At 37.0% G+C, this 21,906-nt stretch overlaps 1 protein-coding gene across 10 annotated transcripts in view; it reads right to left on the bottom strand.

Moving 5' to 3' along the window:
• KIAA1841 (KIAA1841 ortholog) overlaps positions 1-21,906 on the bottom strand; it is a 47,912-nt gene that overhangs the window by 3,500 nt on the left and 22,506 nt on the right. For 3 of the 10 annotated variants that reach the window (XM_038751148.1, XM_038751147.1, XM_038751141.1), the window contains 16 exons: positions 21,257-21,380; positions 19,746-19,898; positions 18,826-18,971; positions 18,524-18,568; positions 18,014-18,113; positions 17,345-17,377; positions 16,099-16,198; positions 14,562-14,656; positions 13,605-13,633; positions 13,439-13,512; positions 11,434-11,522; positions 7,686-7,777; positions 5,226-6,922; positions 4,240-4,495; positions 3,596-3,646; positions 174-248 (listed from right to left, as the gene is read on the bottom strand). In XM_038751148.1, coding sequence (XP_038607076.1) covers positions 6,886-6,922; positions 7,686-7,777; positions 11,434-11,522; positions 13,439-13,512; positions 13,605-13,633; positions 14,562-14,656; positions 16,099-16,198; positions 17,345-17,377; positions 18,014-18,113; positions 18,524-18,568; positions 18,826-18,971; positions 19,746-19,898; positions 21,257-21,380 — 1,117 coding nt within the window. In that variant the 3' untranslated portion in view covers positions 174-248; positions 3,596-3,646; positions 4,240-4,495; positions 5,226-6,885. Of the gene's footprint in view, positions 1-173; positions 249-3,595; positions 3,647-4,239; positions 4,496-5,062; positions 6,923-7,685; positions 7,778-11,433; positions 11,523-13,438; positions 13,513-13,604; positions 13,634-14,561; positions 14,657-16,098; positions 16,199-17,344; positions 17,378-18,013; positions 18,114-18,523; positions 18,569-18,825; positions 18,972-19,745; positions 19,899-21,256; positions 21,381-21,906 lie in introns of those variants that run through there. The other 7 variants (XM_038751142.1, XM_038751144.1, XM_038751146.1 and 4 more) reach the window with 7 other exon arrangements.

Genomic DNA, 21,906 nt, shown 5'->3' with positions numbered 1-21,906 from the left:
AAGAAAGACTGAGTTCCAAACTGAAGCAAACACCTGATAAGAATTAGGATGTATTTCTGAGGAGGAACATAAATCAGTGCATTGAAGACTAAATCTTCACAATTTAAATTCCATGAGGACCAGTTCCTTTAAATTTCTTATTAGATTTGGAGGCTTTAACAGAAATGGATTACCTGTGTATTCCTCTTCAAGTTCCGGTAATTCTAAAGTGTTTGAATATGATTTGTTACAATCTACTGTTGTGGTTACTAGGAAGAAAAAGAAGGAAATAATAATTACATCTAGAGGCAGGATCTCAGATGCTTTCATAAGACAAAGATATCAACTAATTCTGTGTCCTGCGCATTAACCCAGAACATCACTGGCTTTCCATAAATATTAAACAATACAACATTGGTCAATTAATCAACCCATCGTATTTATTGAGCACTTACTATCTGCAGAGTACTGCATTAAACACTTGGGATTGTACAATAGCAGAGTTAGTAAACATGTTCCCTGCCCACAACAAGCTTACAGCCTAGAGGGGGAAACACACATTAATATAAATAAATTATAGATACATACAGATAACAAATACGGATACAGAATCTGGATTTTGGTAAGAATGAAGTACAATACAGCAACTTTCAATTATTCAGACTCATTCTCTTTGTGGATGGTTAGACTTCTTTTTTTCCTTTCCACTGCCTACATTTTCATTCATTCATTTATTCATTCTTTCACTCAATCATATTTACTGAATGCTTACTCTGAGCAAAGATCTGTTATAAGCACTTGGGAGAGTACAACAACAAACAACAGACATATTTCCTGCCCACAATGAGCACACAGTCTAGACAGGGAAACAGACATTAAAATACATAAATAAATAAATAAATAAACATTTTGGGGAGTGCTTATTGATACCTTCACAGGAGGGTAGGCAAGGGAAAGAAAAGGAGAGAGAAATGGATATAGTCAATCTTTGTTCTTGTTAGCAGCTCTGGTAAATGTTTTTTTGGGAGGAAGGGAGGTGTTTATTGATTAATATGCTGTTTCTGCATTACCTGAGGATTTCATTTTCTACTCTGGCTTGGGTCATTGAGGGTGAGTATACAGTTCCAATGGCATGCACCTACAAACAACTCATACACAAACCCCTGATGTGAATTATACATCCAGGAAAAATTTGTGGAAACTAGAGGCACAGAGAAGTTAGGTGACTTGCCCAAAGTCACACGGCTGACAATTGGCCGAGCCGGGATTTGAACCCATGACCACTGACTCCAAAGCCCATGCTCTTTCCACTAAGCCACGCTGCTTCTCTATGGTAACCCTAAATTCTTTCTGAGGTAGAATAGGCAATGAGTAAATATTTGTTTAACTGGTTACCCAATTAAGAATATAAAGCCTAACCTCTCACCTAGTTCACCTGAATTACTACATCACCATACCATTCTTTTTTTTATTTCATGAACATATGACTTGAAAGAAAAAAAAGCAAGATATATTAATCCTCCTTGCTGTTTTGCACAAATTACAAGTAGATTTGTTTAATTTAATCATGTGGGAGAAAACATCCATCTTTAAAAAGTGTTAGGATTGAGTAAATTTTCACTGGAAGGGTAATATTAATTTAAGATTAGCAAAACAGTGTATAAGTTCTTGAAGATTTCAAATATCTAAACTTGCTTTAAACTGCCTCAGAATTATAAAATGTAAATGGTGGGCAGCTACTTTTGTTTGGCAGTGTTAAATGATCATACAGTAATTGCAGGCATCATAACCAGATATTTAGGATTATCTAGATTTAAGGCCTAGGAATGTTGTGTATTATATAAATGACATCTCATCAGTTAAGTGAATAATGGAATAAGGAAGGACATTTCTGCTCTGCATGACATCATTTCTCTGTGATTTGCTTATCTTTGATTCAGGTTATAGAATACATGACCACTTTTTTACACCTCTCATAGCTAGCTCGCATAGACATCACAATTTTTAAGATCAACATGAATATTGGAGCAGTTGTTGCAGTATATTAAAAAGAATTTAGTACAAGCTTGTTTTGGGGAAATTATATTGTTGTATATTGTTGAAGTTGTGTGGTTGGATTCCCATTATAATTCACTGTAATAATTATTTGGGGTTTTTTTACACATATTCCAGATTATCATCAAAAATGTATTACTACATTTATTCACATAATCGCCTCACCCAAACTCTTGAGTAAATATTATTTTTTGAACCATGTAATTGTGAACATAGTTATGAGCAGCAGGGGGGTGAGGGACAGAGAGGAGAAGGTTCAGAACATAATAATGATTGCTGAGAGATGCTCACACAGGAATAAGGAGTTTCTTCTTTGAAACAAACTCATCCCAAGGAGGAAAAGAAAGGCTTAATTCACTGAGTTCCTATTATATGTAGCACTTGGGAGAATACAATGGAATTTAGAGAAACAGTCTCAAGTGCCCACTTAAGTTTTCTTTTCTTCCTATATTTCCTCTTTTTTCTCCTGCCTCAACTGCATAGGCCTGGGAGTTGTAATCCCTGCTCCGCCACTTGTTTGCTGAGTGACCTTGGGTAAATCACAACTTCTCTGCACCTCAGTTACCTCACCTGTAAAATGGGGATTAAGACTGTGAGCCCTATATGGGACCGGGACTGTGTCCAATCTGATTATATTATATCAATCCCAGAGCTTAGAACCGGGCCTTTAGAGAAGCAGTGTGGCTCAGTGGAAAGAGCACGGGCTTGGGAGTCAGAGGTCATGGGTTCAAATCCGGGTTCCGCTGTTTGTCAACTGTGTGACCTTGGGTAAATCACTTCACTTCTCTGTGCCTCAGTTCCCTCATCTGTAAAATGGGGTTGAAGACTGAGCCCCACGTGGGAAAACCTGATCACCTTGTATCCACCCCAGTGCTTAGAATAGTGCTTTGCACAAAGTAAGTACTTAACTTAGAACAGTGCTTGATAAATGCCAAAAAAAACCAAATGCCATCATCATCATCATCATCATCATTATTATTATTATAGTAAGCACTTAAATATCATCATCGTCATTATTATAATTACGGTACTTGTTAAGTGCTTACTTGCCCAAAGTCACACAGCTGACAAGTGTCAGAGGCGGGATTAGAACCCACGACCTCTGACTCCGAAGCCCATGCTCTTTCCACTGGGCCACACTGCTTCACTCAACCAAGTTATGATTTTCTTAAAAAACAGTTTTTTCTTTTCCTACTAGTGCCTTTCCTTGCAATCTATTTTTCTCCTAAACCACTTTAATTTATTCATTCTTGATCACCAGGCAAGCAAGCACTCAATAAATACGATTGAATTAATGAACATCATCTCAGAAAGTGGGATTGTTACCTATTTAACGCCACCTAGTGACGGAACATTAAATTTCCCACATTTAGCTGACTCCTCACTTCCAATTCCATTCTGAAATTTATGGTGTAAGCTAAAGATTTCATTTCCTAATGCCATAAAATGATTATCAGATTATCAAGCACAATGTTACGAGGTTAGTCACAGAAATCACAAGGTGAGAAAGTGTTGAAATTTCAACACTTTCTTGAATGTGGAATCAGAAATGTTACATTACCTGCTAGGGGTTCAATTTTACCATCCGCTGGCACCTCTCCAGCATTAAAGCCTAGAATTTCATTTTTAAAATAACATGTTTAGGAAGTATTCATTTCATTTGCACCTCAGACTATTAATAGTTATCACTATCAAAAATATATTTGCTTAAGTACGATGGTCAACCTAAACAGCACTGGTCTACCTGTACACTTGACGATGGAATTTCCAATCGGAAAGGGCAGCTGTTTCCTATCGAATACCCTTCCGATGTCTTGTGAGATGTGTGTAGCGGCCGAGGCATGAACCACGAGGCCGGCAGCAGATGGTGCATTTCAAGGCTAACCATGGTTGTCGTGCAATGCCTAAAGCTGCTTTTCGTCTAGAACGTTTTTCCACTGCCATAGCATTCATCTTCAAAAGATTTAGAAGGCAGACCTGAATCCAGGAGGATGCATCTTGGGCTGCAAATTCCTAAGCATTGGTATCAATGGGAATATGCTTTGACTGGTCTTGGGAACATTAATTTAACAATGGCATTTATTGAGTGCTTATTGTGTGTCGAGCACTGTACTAAGCACTTAGGAAAGCATAATACAACAGGGTTGATAGACACGTTCTCTGCCCATAAGGAGCTTACAGTCTAGAGGAGGAAACACCTTGTACCTTACATTCTGGAACATGGCTCCTGTGTCAAACCTGCCATTAAAGATACTTTTGGGCATCCTTTCAATCCTTCTTCCAAGCCAGATGACTGCAAAATCACAGCTAAACTTTGATAATCATCACTGAGTCTGTGATCCCATAACACTGCAGGTTTTCGGTGTTTGGGATGAGATCTTGTCATTTTATGCCAGCTATCCTTAGACAGTCCAGATAGAATTGGCCAAGCTGCTGGATACAGACTGTTGGTGTGATGTCACTGGGAGAGGAAAGGGGAGGGGAGAGACAGAGTGAGTTTGGAGTGTGGTGCAGGAAAAACACACTAAAACCACACTAAAAACCACTGATTGATTGGCTCAGCCCACACTGATGTAAGCAGTTCCCAATGACTATTATTAGCACATGCCTAGGGGAATGGAATGATCTTGAAATATACCCAAAGAAGGGTCAGATCTGCCTCAAGGCTACTGGGAGATTAGAAAAGAGGGTAGTACACGAGTGGAAACAGTAAAAGGACATCTAACAATACTCAAATTTATTAACAAGATGCCCCATTATTATCCTGCAACCCTATTTACTTCATTAGGATTGTGTTAAATGCAACTGCAACTGCTTCAACCTGGATTAAAATATTAAATATCTCACCGCTTAGTGTGCTCTGAACACAGATGCTCAATAAATACCCTTAATTAATGAAAATTGAACTCTATAACCTAGTGTACATCCTTTCAATTCCAGGACATACTTCTTCTCGACTTGATATAAGGGTGGTGAAGAAACATTCAGTTCGAGGATTTAAAAATTACATATTGAGTTCCGAGAGCACTTTCATCTTTGATGTTTATTTCAGTTCAACAAACATGAACTTAATACAGATAAATTTCATGTTTTGGCAGAGGGAATGCTACTGATACAGAATAAAACATAAATCGGATTTATACATTACAAATAAACATTAACAAAAAAATGCACATCAAATTCTGAAATACCTTACTGTGTAAGAATGGTTTAAGCACATAAATATCAGTGGTCCAAATCCCTCCAGGGGAGAAGCAATTCACTTTTTCTATAGCAGCAAATTCAGTTAAAACAAAAGATATTTTATTTTAAAGTTGGGACTTGCTCAACAAAGTATACAAATCCAAACATCCCTTACCAGGCAATTTGTAACTACAAAACTTTCTAGTAATAACAGACTAAAGAGTGAATCACAGACCACTTTCTTCTCTATGATCCACTTAAAAATATAAAACCATTTTAAAAAATATGAAAATGAAAACTTTTCCAAACAAAAATCATTAGGCTATGGTAAAGTCATATTCTTCCAAACAAAAAAACAAAACACTGCTGCACAACCCTTCACACAACAAAAAGACACTCCACATATTTAAAATAAATGATAACAATTTAGCCTTTCAATTAAAATCTGTCACTCCCACACATTTAAGACAACTTCATAATTTAAATAATTTAAAGAACTTTAATTACAAGGTAAACAAAAGCCTGAAATATACAGAGAGTGCATTTTAAGGAGGAGGTCTGTCAGAGATCTGTGTAAAAGTAATTTCCAAACACACGATTATACACTACAGTTTGGAATAAAATTTCCCTGAGCATTCTTTCCATCTGGCTAGAAAATTAGAACATGATCTAAAGGGTACAATTTTATTGCAACTTCTCTTGAAGATGTACTATTTTCTCCCCCAAACTGTATTTTATTTCAGTACCGAAAGACTAGACACTAAAATAATTCAACAATCTTCCTCTCTAGAGAGTCCCAATGCAGCCAATTCTACTTTAAAAGATAACTCCGCTGACTGCAGAAAAAAGATAACATATGGAATCCAGGCTCTGAACTGCTATGCTTTGGATGTCTCTAATGAAACTTTTTAAATTGTTGAGAGACTAGGGATAGGTCAGCAAATGCAATATGATGTAGCAGCTCAGGAGGAAGCAGTTCATAGAGCATTCTCGGCCCAGACCAAAAAAAATGGAAAGAAATTTAATTCAAAAAGGGAAAGAAAAAAGATAGAAAAACAGCTTCCTGTCCACACAGTAAAATTGTAAAAGTTAACCCTCTGTAGTCAAGATTCAAACAATACCTTACCTTCAAACTAATATTATCTTGGGAGTTATGTCTTTGATTCCCTGAAACCTATCATAAGGAATTATGTTGCATAAACTGCAGGTAACTCAGTGGTATACTCAGCTGTTTACTTGAAATAATAGAATACTAGCTTACTCACATGCATGGCAATATTGCCAGGTTGTTTTCAGTTCTTTTTAAGAATTTAAAAATGTCTCAGCAGTTTCAGAATTTAGGTCTCTTCCACTCCAAAATAAGAATAATTCTCAAGTATTAGCTGTTTTTTTTTTAACAGTGCAAATGTAGAAGTAAATGCTTTCTACATGGCATAGCAATTCACTAAAATAAAAAAATTAGATTAAACTTAAGAAGTTTGTATTTAAAATTTAATTCTTACAAGCCCTAACTGGATTTGCTGTCATTCATCATAGCAGTATGGTCATTGTAGTAATAAATAATAGGTCATCAAAAAAAGCTTTAAAAGGCCGCGTTCCCCACATGTTTAAGAACAAAAGGATTTCAGATGAGAGAAGTGTCCTGCCTTTCCATTTTTTCCTGGTGTCTTACATTGGACGTCCTTGAACAAAACGACTTTTTGACCTGTAAACAAAAATAAGAGTTTGGAAATTCTTCTAGATCAGGCGGATAGCTACTACTTATCAAATGCCAGATGGCATATGTGCATTTGACCTAATAGTGTCATTAAATTGAACACTATTAATTGTTCATTCTTCCATTTTCCTAATATCAACAATACAGATTAAGGGATTGAAAAGGATAAAACAATCAGTAAATTTGGGAACAGTTCTTCATTTCAGGGTTTTCTTAGTCCTTTGGAAAAAAATGTTTATAATTTCCAGGACAATTCTATCTCAATCTAAAAATTTTTTAAATACATTTTTGAGAAAATTTTAAAGCAGTATGAAAGACTTTAAGTAATTTTTTGGGAGGCAAAATAGGCTGCGGGGAGTGTATGCCCTTAGAAAAAACTAATGACACATTAAGGCATGAATTTACACTCTTTTAAAGCACAACAGTTATACTATTTGTAAGAAATGTCATTAGCAGATAGTTCAAAGGATGAAGCTCTTATCAAGCTAAACAAAGTATCTCTCAGTTTTATTCTCCTATTAGCAGTTTTTTATTCAGTGGTTTCCATAAGATTTAAAATGAATTAATACGAGATGACTTGGATGCTAAGTAATGCTTTTAAGATAAATTTTTTAATAGCAGATTAACATAATAGAAAATACATTTTTTGTCCGTGTTTTATACACTCAATACTATTTACGCTTCTTGCAGTGGAAAGTAATCCCAAAAATACTCTTATTCTAAATTAGTTCAATTTACTAAACAAGTTTACCTTGTGGTTTTTTCTGTGCCACTTGGTCGTGTATTGATTTGTGCAGAAGCCCTGATCTGAGCTTCGATTCTAGAATAAATGCCACCTGCCAACTGCAAAGCAGAGAAGTAAAATCATGTAAGTCTTCTGACTTGGTTGAAAGAAATGATTTGCTTTCTACGAATGATATCATACTTCAGATTTGGAAAAGTAATTTAGACTGCATTACCCGTAACACTCGCAGGTAGTTACTTGGACTGTAGACTGTCAGCTCATCTTGAGCAGGGAACCTGTCTACCAACTCTGTCATACTGTTCTTTCCCAAGCGCTTAGTACAGTACTTTGCACACAGTAAGTGCTCAGTGAGTATGATGAATTGATTGATTACTTCGGAGAAAGAAGCTGAGGTTCCTGAAGCTACTGCATATACTGATACTCATCATCAGCGTGGCTTAGTGGAAAGAGCTCGGGCTTGGGAGTCAGAGGTTGTGGGTTCTAATACTGGCTCCGCCACTTATCAGCTGTGTGACTTTGGGCAAGTCACTTAACTTCCCTGTGCCTCAGTAACCTCATCTGTAAAATGGGGATTAAGACTGTGAGCCCCACGTGGAACAACCTATTTACCCTGTGTCTACCCCAGTGCTTAAGACAGTGCTTGGCACATAGTAAGCGCTTAACAAATACCATCATCATCATACCCATTACACCCTAAAGCTGATCCTTTTGTCCAGACAACCCACAATTGGGATAGGGACAGAAAGACCCGAATTGGATTGAGGAAATAAGCGAGTGCTTGGGAACCCAGTTTGGGCAAAACCCTGAGAGGTCTCAAACAAAAAAGAATGAGGAAAATCATGTAAAAGAACAAGTAGGTATCAACAAGAACCTAGGGTGACGCCTACATCTTCCAGGAAAACCAATTTAAAGAGCAGGTGGGAAGGGAAAAAGTAGTAAAAGGCAGAATCATGAAAAGGAAAGTAATGAAAAAAGTAAGGAGAAACCTGAGCAATAAAAAAAAAACCTCTTTAAGGAGAACTTCACAAAGATACAAACAGTATAAACAGAATGGACAGAGTAAAGTCACATTATAACATCACAAAGAAGAGAGACTAAGAAATATAACAGCCATCTTGGAAGAAAACTAACTCTCCTCACTATACCCCTCACAAAAGAAATAAAAGTCAGCCTTAAAAAGGTAGCCCAGGCATTTGAGACAAAATGGAAAGAGAGATTAAAACTCAAATTTCCAATTTTCCTCTCTTTCCAATCCCACCAAAATACTCCACATATTGAAATGCCACACCCACACACAATAAACTAGGGATTAGAAATAAAGGAAAAATACACAAAGGTTTCTCTGCCACATACACACAAAGAAACCACGTGGCAACAACACAGGCTAGCTACACAAAAGGAAAGAGCAGCTGCATTAGGTAAATGAGAAGATAATGGGGGTATCAGAACATGAGTCAGGGGTGAACTTTAAGACTGAAAAATCCTCAAAGGTTGGGATAATGTTTACTAATCCTACTGTACTCTCCCAGACCCAACTTTAAAGCATTCTACCTGGATCTCTAGTCAATCAATGGTGTTTATTGAGCGCTTACTATGTGCAGAACACTCTATTAAGCACTTGGGAGAGTACAACAGAATTAGCAAACACGTTTCCCTGTCCATAATGCTCTTATAGTCTAGAGGACTTTATGTGTCCTGGGTATTCAAAGAATTAATTTTGAATTAAGAATTTAATTTTTGAGAACTCTTGGGAGACCAGAAAAAAGTCCTGAATATTGACAAAAACATTAGAATTTATCAATCTACAACCAACTTGAAGAGCAGAAGAATTAAGAAGCAATCAACCAGACTTTTTGAAGAGTAAGTAATGCCACACCAAATAACTTCTTAGAGTTAAAGGTCATAGAGATTAAAAAAAAAACAACTTTTGATTGATTCCACTCCACATAAGATTCTCATGAATAAACTAAATAAATCTTTAACCATCAATCAATGGGATTTGAGTGCTTACTCTTTTTAGAGCAATGTATTAAGCACTTGGGAAGAGTACAGTAAAGTATACACCATTCCTTCCCTCAAGGAATTTACAGTCTGGTGGGGAAAACAGACATTAAAATGAATTGCAGGTCAAGGAAGCAATCAACTATAAAGATACATACATAAGTGCTGTGGGGTGGGAGAAAATGACTTAGTGCATCCTACATTTAGGCTTGAGGGTGACACTCTAAAGGTAAATATCAAGGGACTGATGTCAATCTGAGGGGATGGAGTGAGGAGTATTCCTCTACGATTGGTTTTAGGGCAAATTCTATTCAATATTTTAATTAATTACCTGGGGAAAAAAAGTAAAAGATATGCTCATAAAATTTGCAGATATTCAACTGGGTGCCATTACCATCACTTTATAAGTCAGGAATCAAATTCTACTGCCTAGTGAGAAATTGGAAAAAAACAGTTCTACCCAAACTGTACAAAATGCCAAAAGGACAAGCGAGTACCTTTAGGGGCAAAAACAATTACCATTCAATCATTCAACTGCATTTATTGAGCGCTTACTGTGTGCAGAGCATTGTAAACACAAGATGATAAAAGGAGAACACAGAGCTTAGAACAGTGCTTTGCACATAGTAAGCGCTTAAAAAAATACCATCACTATTATTATTGAATACCACAAAAAAATCTGTGGAACTCTACCTGAACTGTTGTGCCTTAATTTAAAAAGCCAACATGAGATGGAGATGGATTAGTACAAACATTATATGCAAGCATCACAGGGTAAACCTTTCACCTTACTCTTTATTGGCCAGATTCCTACTGCACCTAATTTTGGTCAGTTCACTTGTAAATAAGTGGAGAAACTAGAGAGAGTCAAAAGAAGAATAACTAAAATAATTATGAAATGGAAAAATACATCCTTTGAAGAGAGGCTAGGGATATGGCTGATTTATACTAGATAAGGAAAGTCTAAGGAGTAATTATTATTATGTGACACTATGTGAACACCTTAAAATGACTTGAATTACACTGAATTACTAATCAATAGAAATTAATTTAAAACTAAAGTAATACTCAGAATAATAAGATATATAAACAGTTTTAAGAGAAAGAAGTTTATTAGTACATCAAGCCAACCAACGGCCAAATAAAGAAGAAATGGGCTTAAATGTATGTAAAAGACCTTCTGCTGTTCATAAAGAGTTTCTTGGTTGACAGGATGACAACATTGTAAGAATCAAGAGGTTTCCCAAGAGGTTGCATAGTATCCATTCAATAATAACTGTGATACTCATTAAGTGCTGACTATGGGCCACACACTCTACTAAGCACTGGGGTAGATCAAACAATTGTATTTATTAAGTGTTTACTGTGTACAGAGCATTGTACTACGTGCTTGGGAGAGTGCTTTGAAATAGTAAGCACCTAACAAATACTATTATTATTATTACAATATAGAGTTGGTAGATGCATTCCTTTCCCACAGTGAGCTTACAGTCAAGAGGTAGATAAAAGAAAATCAGGCCAAACAATCCCCGCCTTATAGGGGACTTGGTCTAACAGAGATCTTTAATCCACCTTTAAGAAAAGAATATACACCAACCTGCTCTGGGTGGTTCATGACATTTATGTGCTTAGAGGAGCTGGACCAGAAGACCTCTTGATACCCTTTCCAACTCAATACAATTGTCAAATATGAAAATCCAAAAGAATAAAACCACTGAGCACATCCAAATGTTAGCATTAAGGGAGCACTTACTTCCTTTCCTTCCTTTGATTTGACTTGGTCCAGATCACCCAGTCTCATTTTTATTAAGTGTTCTGTAATTTCAGACATCCGCCGCTGATCTTGAAGATAACAAATAGTACCGTCTGAACATTTTAACTTCTTGCTTAGATGGTTAGATGCCAGTAGGAAGTCCTAATTAAGCTGACATAGGTTTCAGAATATGTTCCAAAAATATTGTGTACCCACACACACCATGAAATCAATCCTGAATGAGTGTTTTATAGTCATGCATGGAATGTGTCTACCAACTCTGCTGTACTGCACTCTCCCAAGTACTTAATATGGTGCTCCACACAAAATAAGCACTCAATAAATACCACTGATGATGATGATTGAAAAAAGGTCTTTGCAGCCTTTTGAAGGGAAGTACTAGGAAATCATACACTTCAAGGTAAAAAGCAAACTGGCTTTGAGCTGGATCTGCTTGCATTCCAGCCTGCTTTATGAGCTTTATAATCTTCTCATCATTCCTCTAAAGGAAAAAAAAAATCTGTGTCTTAAGGAAAGAAAACAAAGCCTCTATGTATAGAGCATCCTGAGTGTTACTTTAGTTTTAAATTGATCTCTACTGATTTGTAATTAAATGGAATTCAAATCATTTTAATGTGTTCTAAAGCCTTTAGCATCACAAACTAATAATAAAAAACAATTGTGGTATTTGTTACGTGCTTACTACGTGCCAAGTACTGTGCTAAGCTTGGGAGTAGATACAGTACAATCATACCAGACACAGCTTCTAATGGGAACAGAAAATAAGCATTTAATCTGAATTTTCAAAGGAGGAAACAGACAAAGAGGTTAAGTGACATGCCAAAGGTCAAACAACAGATAAGTGGCAGAGCTGGAATTAAAACTCAGGTCTCCCGATTCTCAGCACTCTTCTTTCCACTAGACGACGCTGCTTCTCATATGATGCAGTGCTAATATTCTTCAATAAGAAACCAAAAAGCAAGCATCTACCAAAATAAGACTCAGTTCAATTATGATCTTAAATCAAGGAACTGTTTTCCTTTAGTAAAAATGCTAGACAATTAAAAGACTTCTTTATAACCCCAACAATAGGTTACTTAGGTGGTGAGCCATAAGCAACTTCCCATTTTGCAGGGTGCTATTCTTGGTTACATCTACTGCATCTCACTAGTTTTCAAGGAATTTAACTCTCCTTCCACGGCACTATATTACATGTCAAGAGGTGGCTTCAGGGAGGTTGGTGGGTCTTTTTTTTTTTTTAAATGAGAAGCTAACCTGTTTTAAAGTGTGTAGGAGAAAACTGTGTCAACCATAACAGCAAAGATTCCTTACTTCTCTCCTGCTGTTCTTAAGAAATTCTTGGCCTAAAGATGTGCACACACATTGAAAGGAGGTACAATATATGTCAATTCTCAATGAGGAAGTGATGTGGCTAAAATAACCCAGAAAATACAATACGAGGTCTTGAGTTTCAGCTAGGTAACAGGGAAAGGACATTTTGGTATTTCTTTGAGGTACTGGGGGGAGCAGGCCTGGTAAGTGCCATTATTTCAGACTGTAGAACTACAGTGTAGGACAAGGAATAGACAGAGTTGCAGCCAATGGGAATTTAAGAATCTATAGGAGTAATCCAAGGCCAACTTGACACATTTGGCCACCTTATGGGAAGAAAATGTTGCTTCCTCTTGTTTCACAAGACATCACTGTGTTTTGCTGTGTGAACACACAGAGTAATATAATGAAATCAGGAGGGAGTCCATTAGAACACCAAATCTAGAGCTACTTCTTTGGTTGGGGGAGTGGTGACAGAAAGAGCCGCAGCTATTGCAATCTGAGGCAGTTGGTTATCTCATTTACCATGTGAAATTAGCTCTGATGATCCCTAAAGTGAACAATCCCTCAAAGGATTATTGAGAGTTGGTTATATTTAATTCTGCTGTACCAAATTTCCTTCTCCCTGTTACTGATATGAATCTGGGTAGTACGGTATTTGTATATAACTTACCATCTTCTCTTTGAGCATCTTGGTTGAATCGCAATGATCGAGAAGCGTCCCACTTATTCTTCTGCATACTCACACTAGTGAAAAAGTAAATAAGCAAAAAAAAGATATATACCCTTGGTTTACCACATTTTCCAGCACTCCAAACAGAATATGGAGTGATACTTACGTGAATGGAGACGCATCTCGCGAAGATGACTACAAGAAGAATACAAAAACATTAAGACCAGCAGCACCACAATGACCCACTTCATTAGAAATTAGTATTTCAAAAGTATGATCTGTACTTCATTCCACTGTGATATAAAATAAGAGGACAACTCTATGTGCAGTAAGAATGCATCAGTTTTAAATGCAAAGGCCCGGAGCCAGACCAGATATCCATGTTTTCCGAATAGATTTATCAATTTTACTGGAGCAGTGTTGGGGTGGGGCCAGGAACCAGCACAGGGAAGTTTTTTTGTGTTTTCTATTCAAATAAGAAGGAAGAACTCAATTATTACACTAGCAGTTCCCTTAAATTTAGCAATAATTGTAATTGTGGTATTTACTAAGCCCTTACTGTGTATCGAGCACTGTTCTAAAGTGCTAGGGTAGATACAAATTAATCAGCCCCTGTTCCACACGAGGCTTACAATCTAAGCAGAAGGGAGGACAGGTACTGAATTCCCATTTTACAGATAAGGAAACCGGGGCACATAATTGACTTGCCCAGGTCACACAGGAAACAAGTGGTGGAGCCGATACAGGAATGCAAGTCCTCCCAAGCCCGTGATCTTTCCACTAAGCCATGCTGGCATGGTGGCATCTGACAGGAAGGCCGAGCCCCCAACCCTATCACCACCCATGGATTGGGAGCTTCAGAATGGGTCTTTTGGTCAGATAGTGGGGTTTTGCAAATTTCTACTCTATGTATAGTTTAGTTCAACACTGCAAACCGTCTCCAGCTAGTATCTGACAATATCAGCGGTGTTTTGGAAGGGAATTCACTCTGGGTACTCCTCAGTAAGTTCATTAGGTTTTAGATTGTCATCATACATTAAACCGTAAACTGTTTAAGGGCAAGAACTGTCATTAAGGTGACTGAGTTTGAATTTTAAAATTATAGCACTAAATGTAGAATTACCTTGTCCATTGCTTTTTCTTTCTTTTGAACAGAGGGTGAAGACATTTGCTTTTTTGGCTGTTTGGTGAGTTTCTTTGGCTTTTCTTTTTTTCCTGCTAATTGAAATTCTATTGAGTCATACAATGTTAAAAAAACTTTTCAGATTAAAAGTAATAATAATAATGATTACAAATCACATTAACTCCATAAAAAAAATTGCTGTCCCTAGACAACACCCACAGCACCTGTATATATGTATATATTTGTATGTATTTAATACTCTATTTATTTATTTTACTTGCATTTTGTTAATATGTTTTGTTTTGTTCTCTGTCTCCCCCTTCTAGACTGTGAGCCCACTGTTGGGTACGGACCGTCTCTATATGTTGCCAACTTGTACTTCCCAAGTGCTTAGTACAGTGCTCTGCACCCAGTTAGCGCTCAATAAATACGATTGATTGATTGATCCACTGTGTTCCCTATATGTAAAATAAATATAGAATAACCTAAAAAAGAAATTCAGTACAGTGCGGCCAATTTTCCTTCTATGTATATTGAATATGCTATATTACAAAACTAAATGAAAAACATGAATGTACAATAAGTATTTTTGGTCTTTTAACAAATTAATGAAAATGCCAAAATAAACAACAGACTTGTTCTGTCCCCCTCCACAACCTTTAATTTAATTTATGGTACTTGTTAAGCGCTTACTATGTGCCTGGTATCAGGTTGGACACAGTCCCTGTCCCGAAGGGGCTCACAGTCTTAATCCTCATTTCACAGATGAGGTAACTGAGGCACAAAGAAGTGAAGTGACTTGTCCAAGGCCACACAGAAGACAAGTGGTGAAGCCGGGATTAGAACCCATGACCTTCTGACACCTTGGCCCATGCTCTATCCACTATGCCATGATGCTTCCCTATAGAGTTTTCTTTGACCACTGAGCAATTTTCACAGAAATAAAAGTAAGACAAATACTGGTATTAGGCTGGCAGGTGGATAAGAAAAGAAGTCTAGTGTGTCTTCGAAAGAACTGTTGCTATGGCGAGAGATGGTGACATTAGACTTCTTTTAGACTGTGAGCCCACTGTTGGGTAGGGACTGTCTCTATATGTTGCCAACTTGAACTTCCCAAGCGCTTAGTACAGTGCTCTGCACACAGTAAGCGCTCAATAAATACAATTGATTGATTGATATTTGTATTCAAAGGAGGATGCAAGATAGGAGTTTTGGGGTTGGCAGTGTTGTGGCTATCTAGGGAATACAGTATCTCTTCTGGTTCAAGTGCCCTTTTCACAGACATAAGTCTGAAACTCTTCTCAGAAAAATTATTTAATCCCTTCTGTTTGTGTGTGTGTCTTGAGTGTCTTGTGCTAGTTGAAATGTAAAGAGGCAACGCTACCACTGAGGCTTTCTCTTCCCTCCCTTCCCTTTCTTTCTGTTCCCTCTATCCCTTGATTTTAAAGTGCCACACTGACGTTTAGTACTCGGCCAGAACTCAAGAGACCACTCATGGTCTCATGAATGGTCAATGGGTTTTTTAAGGTTTTTGTACCTTGTTTCTTAGACACTTCTTCTTCATCTCCAACTTCATCTTCAGTGACCTCAGACCCAGTAGTATACTCTTCTTCCTCAGAAAATAACGATTGTTGCTTCTGATTTTTAAAAAAATATAGTAATACTTTTAACATAAGATCCATTTCCCAAACATAATTATCCTTTATCACTTTATGGGGTATTAAAATCCAGGATAATAATTTTTTTGGTTGTAAAAAAAGCCAAATGAGAACATATGTACACTTTCAAGGGTCTAGCACCAGACTATGGGATTTTTACACTTAAATCAAAATCAGTTGCCTTCCAATTTTTGGCATCACCAAAACATCAAATAATGGGTTCTGATACTGAAACAATCTTGAAAATCATCAGGTGGCCATGTACACTAGCTGAGCACCAATTGTGGTCTACTCCAGTATGTCACATGCCATACCTCTCACCAATACTGGGGAAGAACATGGAGCTAACATAGGTTCTAGATTCTACACCTACCTGCACATTTGTCATTCTTCTCCAATTCTTGCTAATTCTGAAGAGAAAGCAGTAGATCCAGTTCTGTAATTCCCCTCTTCTCCTTCCTAAGGACCCCAAACCACTGCTCCCAAATCTCACCCCATTTAGTTAAAAAAATAAAATAAGGGTTTTGGCATAAAATATTTCACTAGCCAGGCTGAATTAATTCTTTTTACATTAATTCTTTCTTTTCAGTCCTTCATGAAATTTGGAAACAGATAAGCTGTATATTTAAATAATCTCAGAGATAGATCAGCAAATATCCTCAATTTATAAAAATGACCCAAAAAGGCTATTTAATAAATCCAAATCTGAGAAAAAGAATAATAATAATAATGGTGTTTTATTCAATCGTATTTATTGAGTGCTTACTGTGTGCAAAGCACTGTATTTGTTAAATTCTGCATGCCAAGCACTGTACTAAGCTCTAGGATAGCTACAAGGTTATTATTTTGGACACAGTCCTGTCCTTCATAGATCTCGCAGCCTAAGTAGAAGGGAGAACTGGCATTTAATCCTTGTTTTACAGATGAGGAAACTGAGGCACTGAGCAGTTAAGTAATTTGCCCAATGTTACACAGCAGGCAGGTGGCAGAGCCACAATAGAAACAGACTGAATCCCAGGCCTGTATTCCTTCCACTAGGCCACTCTGCTTCCCATTAAGAGGCCTACTGAATTCCAAACCTCTTTCAAAGTCAGTTGACAAAGAAAAATACATTTTGTTACTTACCAGCTGCAGAGTCCAATTTTTCAGTGACAGGAACTGCAGACAAGAGAGATGGTTAACAGGTTAATATAATCTAATTAGTAATTTGTGCTTCTAAAATTACTGATAGCCAAAGAACAATTTGGACCAGATATTTTCATTTGTTATGGAAAACTATTTCAAAGATATATTCCCATAGAAAGAGCCTGGAGTGATTTCAGAGTACTTTATCAATGCTACTCAAAGTGGGGTAGGTCTGGTCCAACACTCCACATTACCACACTCCCTGCCAGCATGCCCATTTGGGTCTGGAATCCTCCTGTGGGGGCTGCACTCTTTTGGAGTCAGAAGAGATTAGTGATCAATGTTCATTTAGATATTCAATATTTAAATACTAAGAATGGGCATAAACTAAATACCACCCAGAGGTAGTTTAAAGGTTGATAAGGGCAAAAGATAAAACCACCTTGCCCAAATAATGTTAACGAAATAGACAAAAATTCTGAATCATACTATTTTACATTAGAATGACTCCTCAGTTGTTCAATTCCAATTAGGAAAGAAAACCCCACTGCATTTTACAAACTCATTTTTACACTATAAATGGAAATTTTTAAAAGGCAGTTCTACCTCCCATCCAAAGATTGATATGACAAAGATAAGAGAACAAAATGAAGGAAATGATTCACTCACAGCATTGAGTTCTCCAGTTTGGGGACCCCAGGGTGTATTTGGCTCTAGTAGAACGTCATAATCTATACCCTTCTCATCACTAAGGCCAATCCCGGAGTCACTTGAACGAAAAGATATTTTTATAAAGCACAAAACCACGGATGATTTCCCATTCCACAAGAGCTAGAATGTGAATTATAGTTTCAAATTATATGTTAATAATTCCAAAAATCACTACATGCACTTCTTTATCTGAAAAAATATTGTTTCAGAGATAAAATTATTTCTAGGATAAGAGAGTTAAGGAACAAAATAAATATCAGATGCTAGATATAAGGGTTTCATTCTGATGTATTTTTCTTTTATTTTAGAAGAAGAAAGCATCTACTAACAACTGTCATATAGATGAGGCCTTCACTGCAACTGGTCACACCAACACCACAAGCATTGAGGAAATGGCTTCTACTGTTTTTAGAATAATAATAATAATAATAATAATAATAATGGCATTTTTAAGCGCTTACTATGTACCATGCACTCCGCCAACACTTCCACCACTGGTCTTCCCAGCAGCTCCTGCAAATAGGATGCTTCAACTTCAGGTACAAGAATCCTACATGCTCCTGATGGTCTGCTACATTTGCAAGACTGGGCCACCAACCCTGATAATCATTAATTTAATGCAGATCAACTCAGAGAAAAATCAGCATTGTGTTCTGAGAAAGCTATGCAAGCCTCTTTTCTAGCTTCCTACTTAAATCATTTAAAAAATAAAGCTGAAAAGCCTACAAAAAACTAAAATTAAAGGATACAAAATAACATGATTCTCTCACCTATTTAGATCCTTACAAAAAGGAACTACGATGACATCTCTGTGCAAAAGCAGATCATTCAATATCTTTGCAAATGGACAGGGCAGCAAATCTCCATCTTCACCTTGATTAGGTAAACCAATTACATGGTCTCTTACTTTACAGCCCTGATGCAAAAGAAATATTCAATTAGTTTAAGAAACATTCATTTTGAATCAATCACTGAATGGTATTTATCCAGCATTTAATGTGTGTAGAGCACTGTACTAAGCACTTGGGAGACACCGATGAATGCTTATATTCCAGTGTCTTAGTTATTTACCCAAGATTTCCATTCATTTGTGAATACAGAAATAAACTACTGAGCACCTTTTATAAAACAAACCTTCATTTCTTGGTATAATCAAGTTATCCTTCAAAACTTCTCTTTTCCAGACAAAATACCTTTTTTCACGGGCCTCATTTCCCGAGCCCCTAAATTATCACTGTAATTTCCTTTCAATCCTAAATCAGCCCCCTCTAGTAAATCACAATCACTTTTCAGATGTTTTACATGCAAACATCTTCAGATCAAATGGATATGCAGGACTCCTTTTCAAAACTATAAAAACTACATTTCTGATGGGCCAGTCAGTGCAAGGATGGGATTTTTTTTTTTTTTAAAGACAGGACTATCCACTTTCTTTTCAACAGTGACAAAACACAGACAAGGGTCACCGTAGTGGAAAAGAATCTATGTTTGCAATATTTAATTCCAGCCATGTTTCCTATTTCTCAAACCCATAACTATACTGTTAAATACATTTTCATTCAGAGCAGTAACCTGAGTTTTCTCTGCTGCTAAAGATGAGATCAGAGCTATAAAATCTAGCAAGGAAAAATGCAATAATAATTAAGAATCACCAAGGGTCACAACGAAAATAAAAGTTGTCAAAATATACCTTTACAAGCTGAGCAGGGTCAAAGCGAAGAACCTTTTGGTTACAGCATGGATATATTCCAGTGCCGGTGGGACTTAATTCACTTGCCACACCAGGATAAAGTACAGATTCTGAATGATACTGGCAATGTGATAATTCAGTACAAAGGAAAGACTGATTTAAAAAAAAGGAGAATATAATATTATATTTGCAATTATCCATCATTTTATCATAATTTTCCAAGAAACTGTTAACCCTCTATTTCCTTTAGCAAACTCCTTCAAAGTAAGAGTGTCAGCTTGTCCTCACCTGGAATATTCTCTCAACAGTTTTTGTTGAAAAGTGACATACAAGTTTCACTCCAATTTTTCCTGGATAAACTACATTTTAAAAATAATGTGGCTAATTCTACAACTATTAAAGGAATCATATGCAGAAATACTCATGATTCAAATTTAAAATTTCCAACTGAGATAATAGATGTATTTATAAATTAGGAAAATGATTTGGAGAAAACCTAGATAATTCACTGAAAACACTGTATTTTCCAGGTACTGATGGTTTTGCTGAGTATAAGAAGAGTGATTTGTATTTCAGAATTCCAAGTCCTGGTCTCCTGTCAGGAAGTAGTTCATGAGGAAGCTATTCCATACCAAGTGAATCTTTTGGAAACAAGTTTGCATTTTTTAATTCATTATAATGTTGAAAGCATTTTCCATTGTGAAAAGGTAACGATTACTTTGTACATCTGATTTTCTGACTAGGTATGATGCCAACATACTTCAAAACTAAGGGAAAAGTGTGCAATAGTTACAAAGTCCTAGTGTCACAACTGGCTTTGGTGGAATCATAATCTAATTTCAAAGAATGGGGTAAATTAGTGTATATTCTTTAGAACTGAATCTAGAAAGTGAAGGCTTCTTAACATGACAATAGTCACATAAGCTTCTTTATGACAAAAAGGAGGATTTAGTTTTCAAAGCATCCACTGGTACCTAAAAAGAGTAAAATATGATAAGGATTTATTTAGGTTTATAGAGGCCATTTCCTCCAATAAACTCACGGCAAAGCTTCCATAAGTTTCCATTAAATTCTTGAAAAATTCTTAATTATTCAAGAACAGTGTGGAGTGAAGAGAAACCAAGCAGGGGGAATGAGAACAGATGTTAGAAAAATAGGTATACCAGGGTCCAGGTGAAAAATACTTATTTGGCTTTAAAAACTAACGAGCATGACCAAAATACAAAAACGAATATTATAATTTAAAAGTATTTGGAAAAATAAGCTTTTAATTTTTATAGGTTCAAATGAATTTCCTTGGCATAGCAACAGATTTGGGGAAAAAAACTGCTTTAACAAATGGAAAGAATAAAACCCCAATATTTTGCCAATTTAACACATGGATATTCTCAATTCGGAGGTAAAAATACTAACTTTCCAATGGCTCTCTCCCCATAAGATCATATCACTTATGTTTTGTTTCCAAGCAACTACGAACACTGAATGGGGGTGAAGAAGCATACCGCACTCACATAACGACACCTTGAACAGGTCAGCCAATTAACAGTTCCCCATAACCGCCAGTACACATTCCGCCAAGATTTTAATTCTTCATAGAGGTTACCCAAATACTCATGAACTTCCCAGGTCTTATCTCTGAAAAAATAAGGGTATAATTAAATTGTCACACACAGCAGCTGCAGTCACTGGGTACCTAAAAGTGGTGGCAGATTATGGGGGGCTGATGAGGTCCATCTGGCCCACTGCAGCGGGAATGGGGGGAAAGGGGTGGGGAGGGGAGGGAGCAAATCACTAAGAGGTAGCCCCCTGGACCATCAGTAACAGTAAGCCCACGTGCGACCCTCTGCCAGGTGGAATGAGTGGGTGCCAACCCCAAGAAAGCCACAGACATGGCCCCTCACCTCAAAGGGGTCCTTAGGGGCCACTGTCACAAGTGGACCATCACACTCTCCTTTCCTTCTTAACTCCCCTCCCTCCCTTTTCCTTCTCTCCATTCTCATTCTCTCATCTCTCCTCCCCTTCTCTCCCCTTTCCCATGCCTATTGGCAGCAACTGTTTTACCTGTACATATTTACTATTCTATTTATTTTGTTACTTGTGGCAGACCAAACATCTGGCCCATCGATTACTGGGCCTAAGTAGTAAGCCAGGCCTTCCGTGC

This window comes from Tachyglossus aculeatus, chromosome 9, assembly GCF_015852505.1.
Source record: "Tachyglossus aculeatus isolate mTacAcu1 chromosome 9, mTacAcu1.pri, whole genome shotgun sequence".
NCBI classification, from domain to species: Eukaryota; Metazoa; Chordata; class Mammalia; order Monotremata; family Tachyglossidae; genus Tachyglossus; species Tachyglossus aculeatus.
This window is presented reverse-complemented; position numbering and strand designations above follow the sequence as displayed.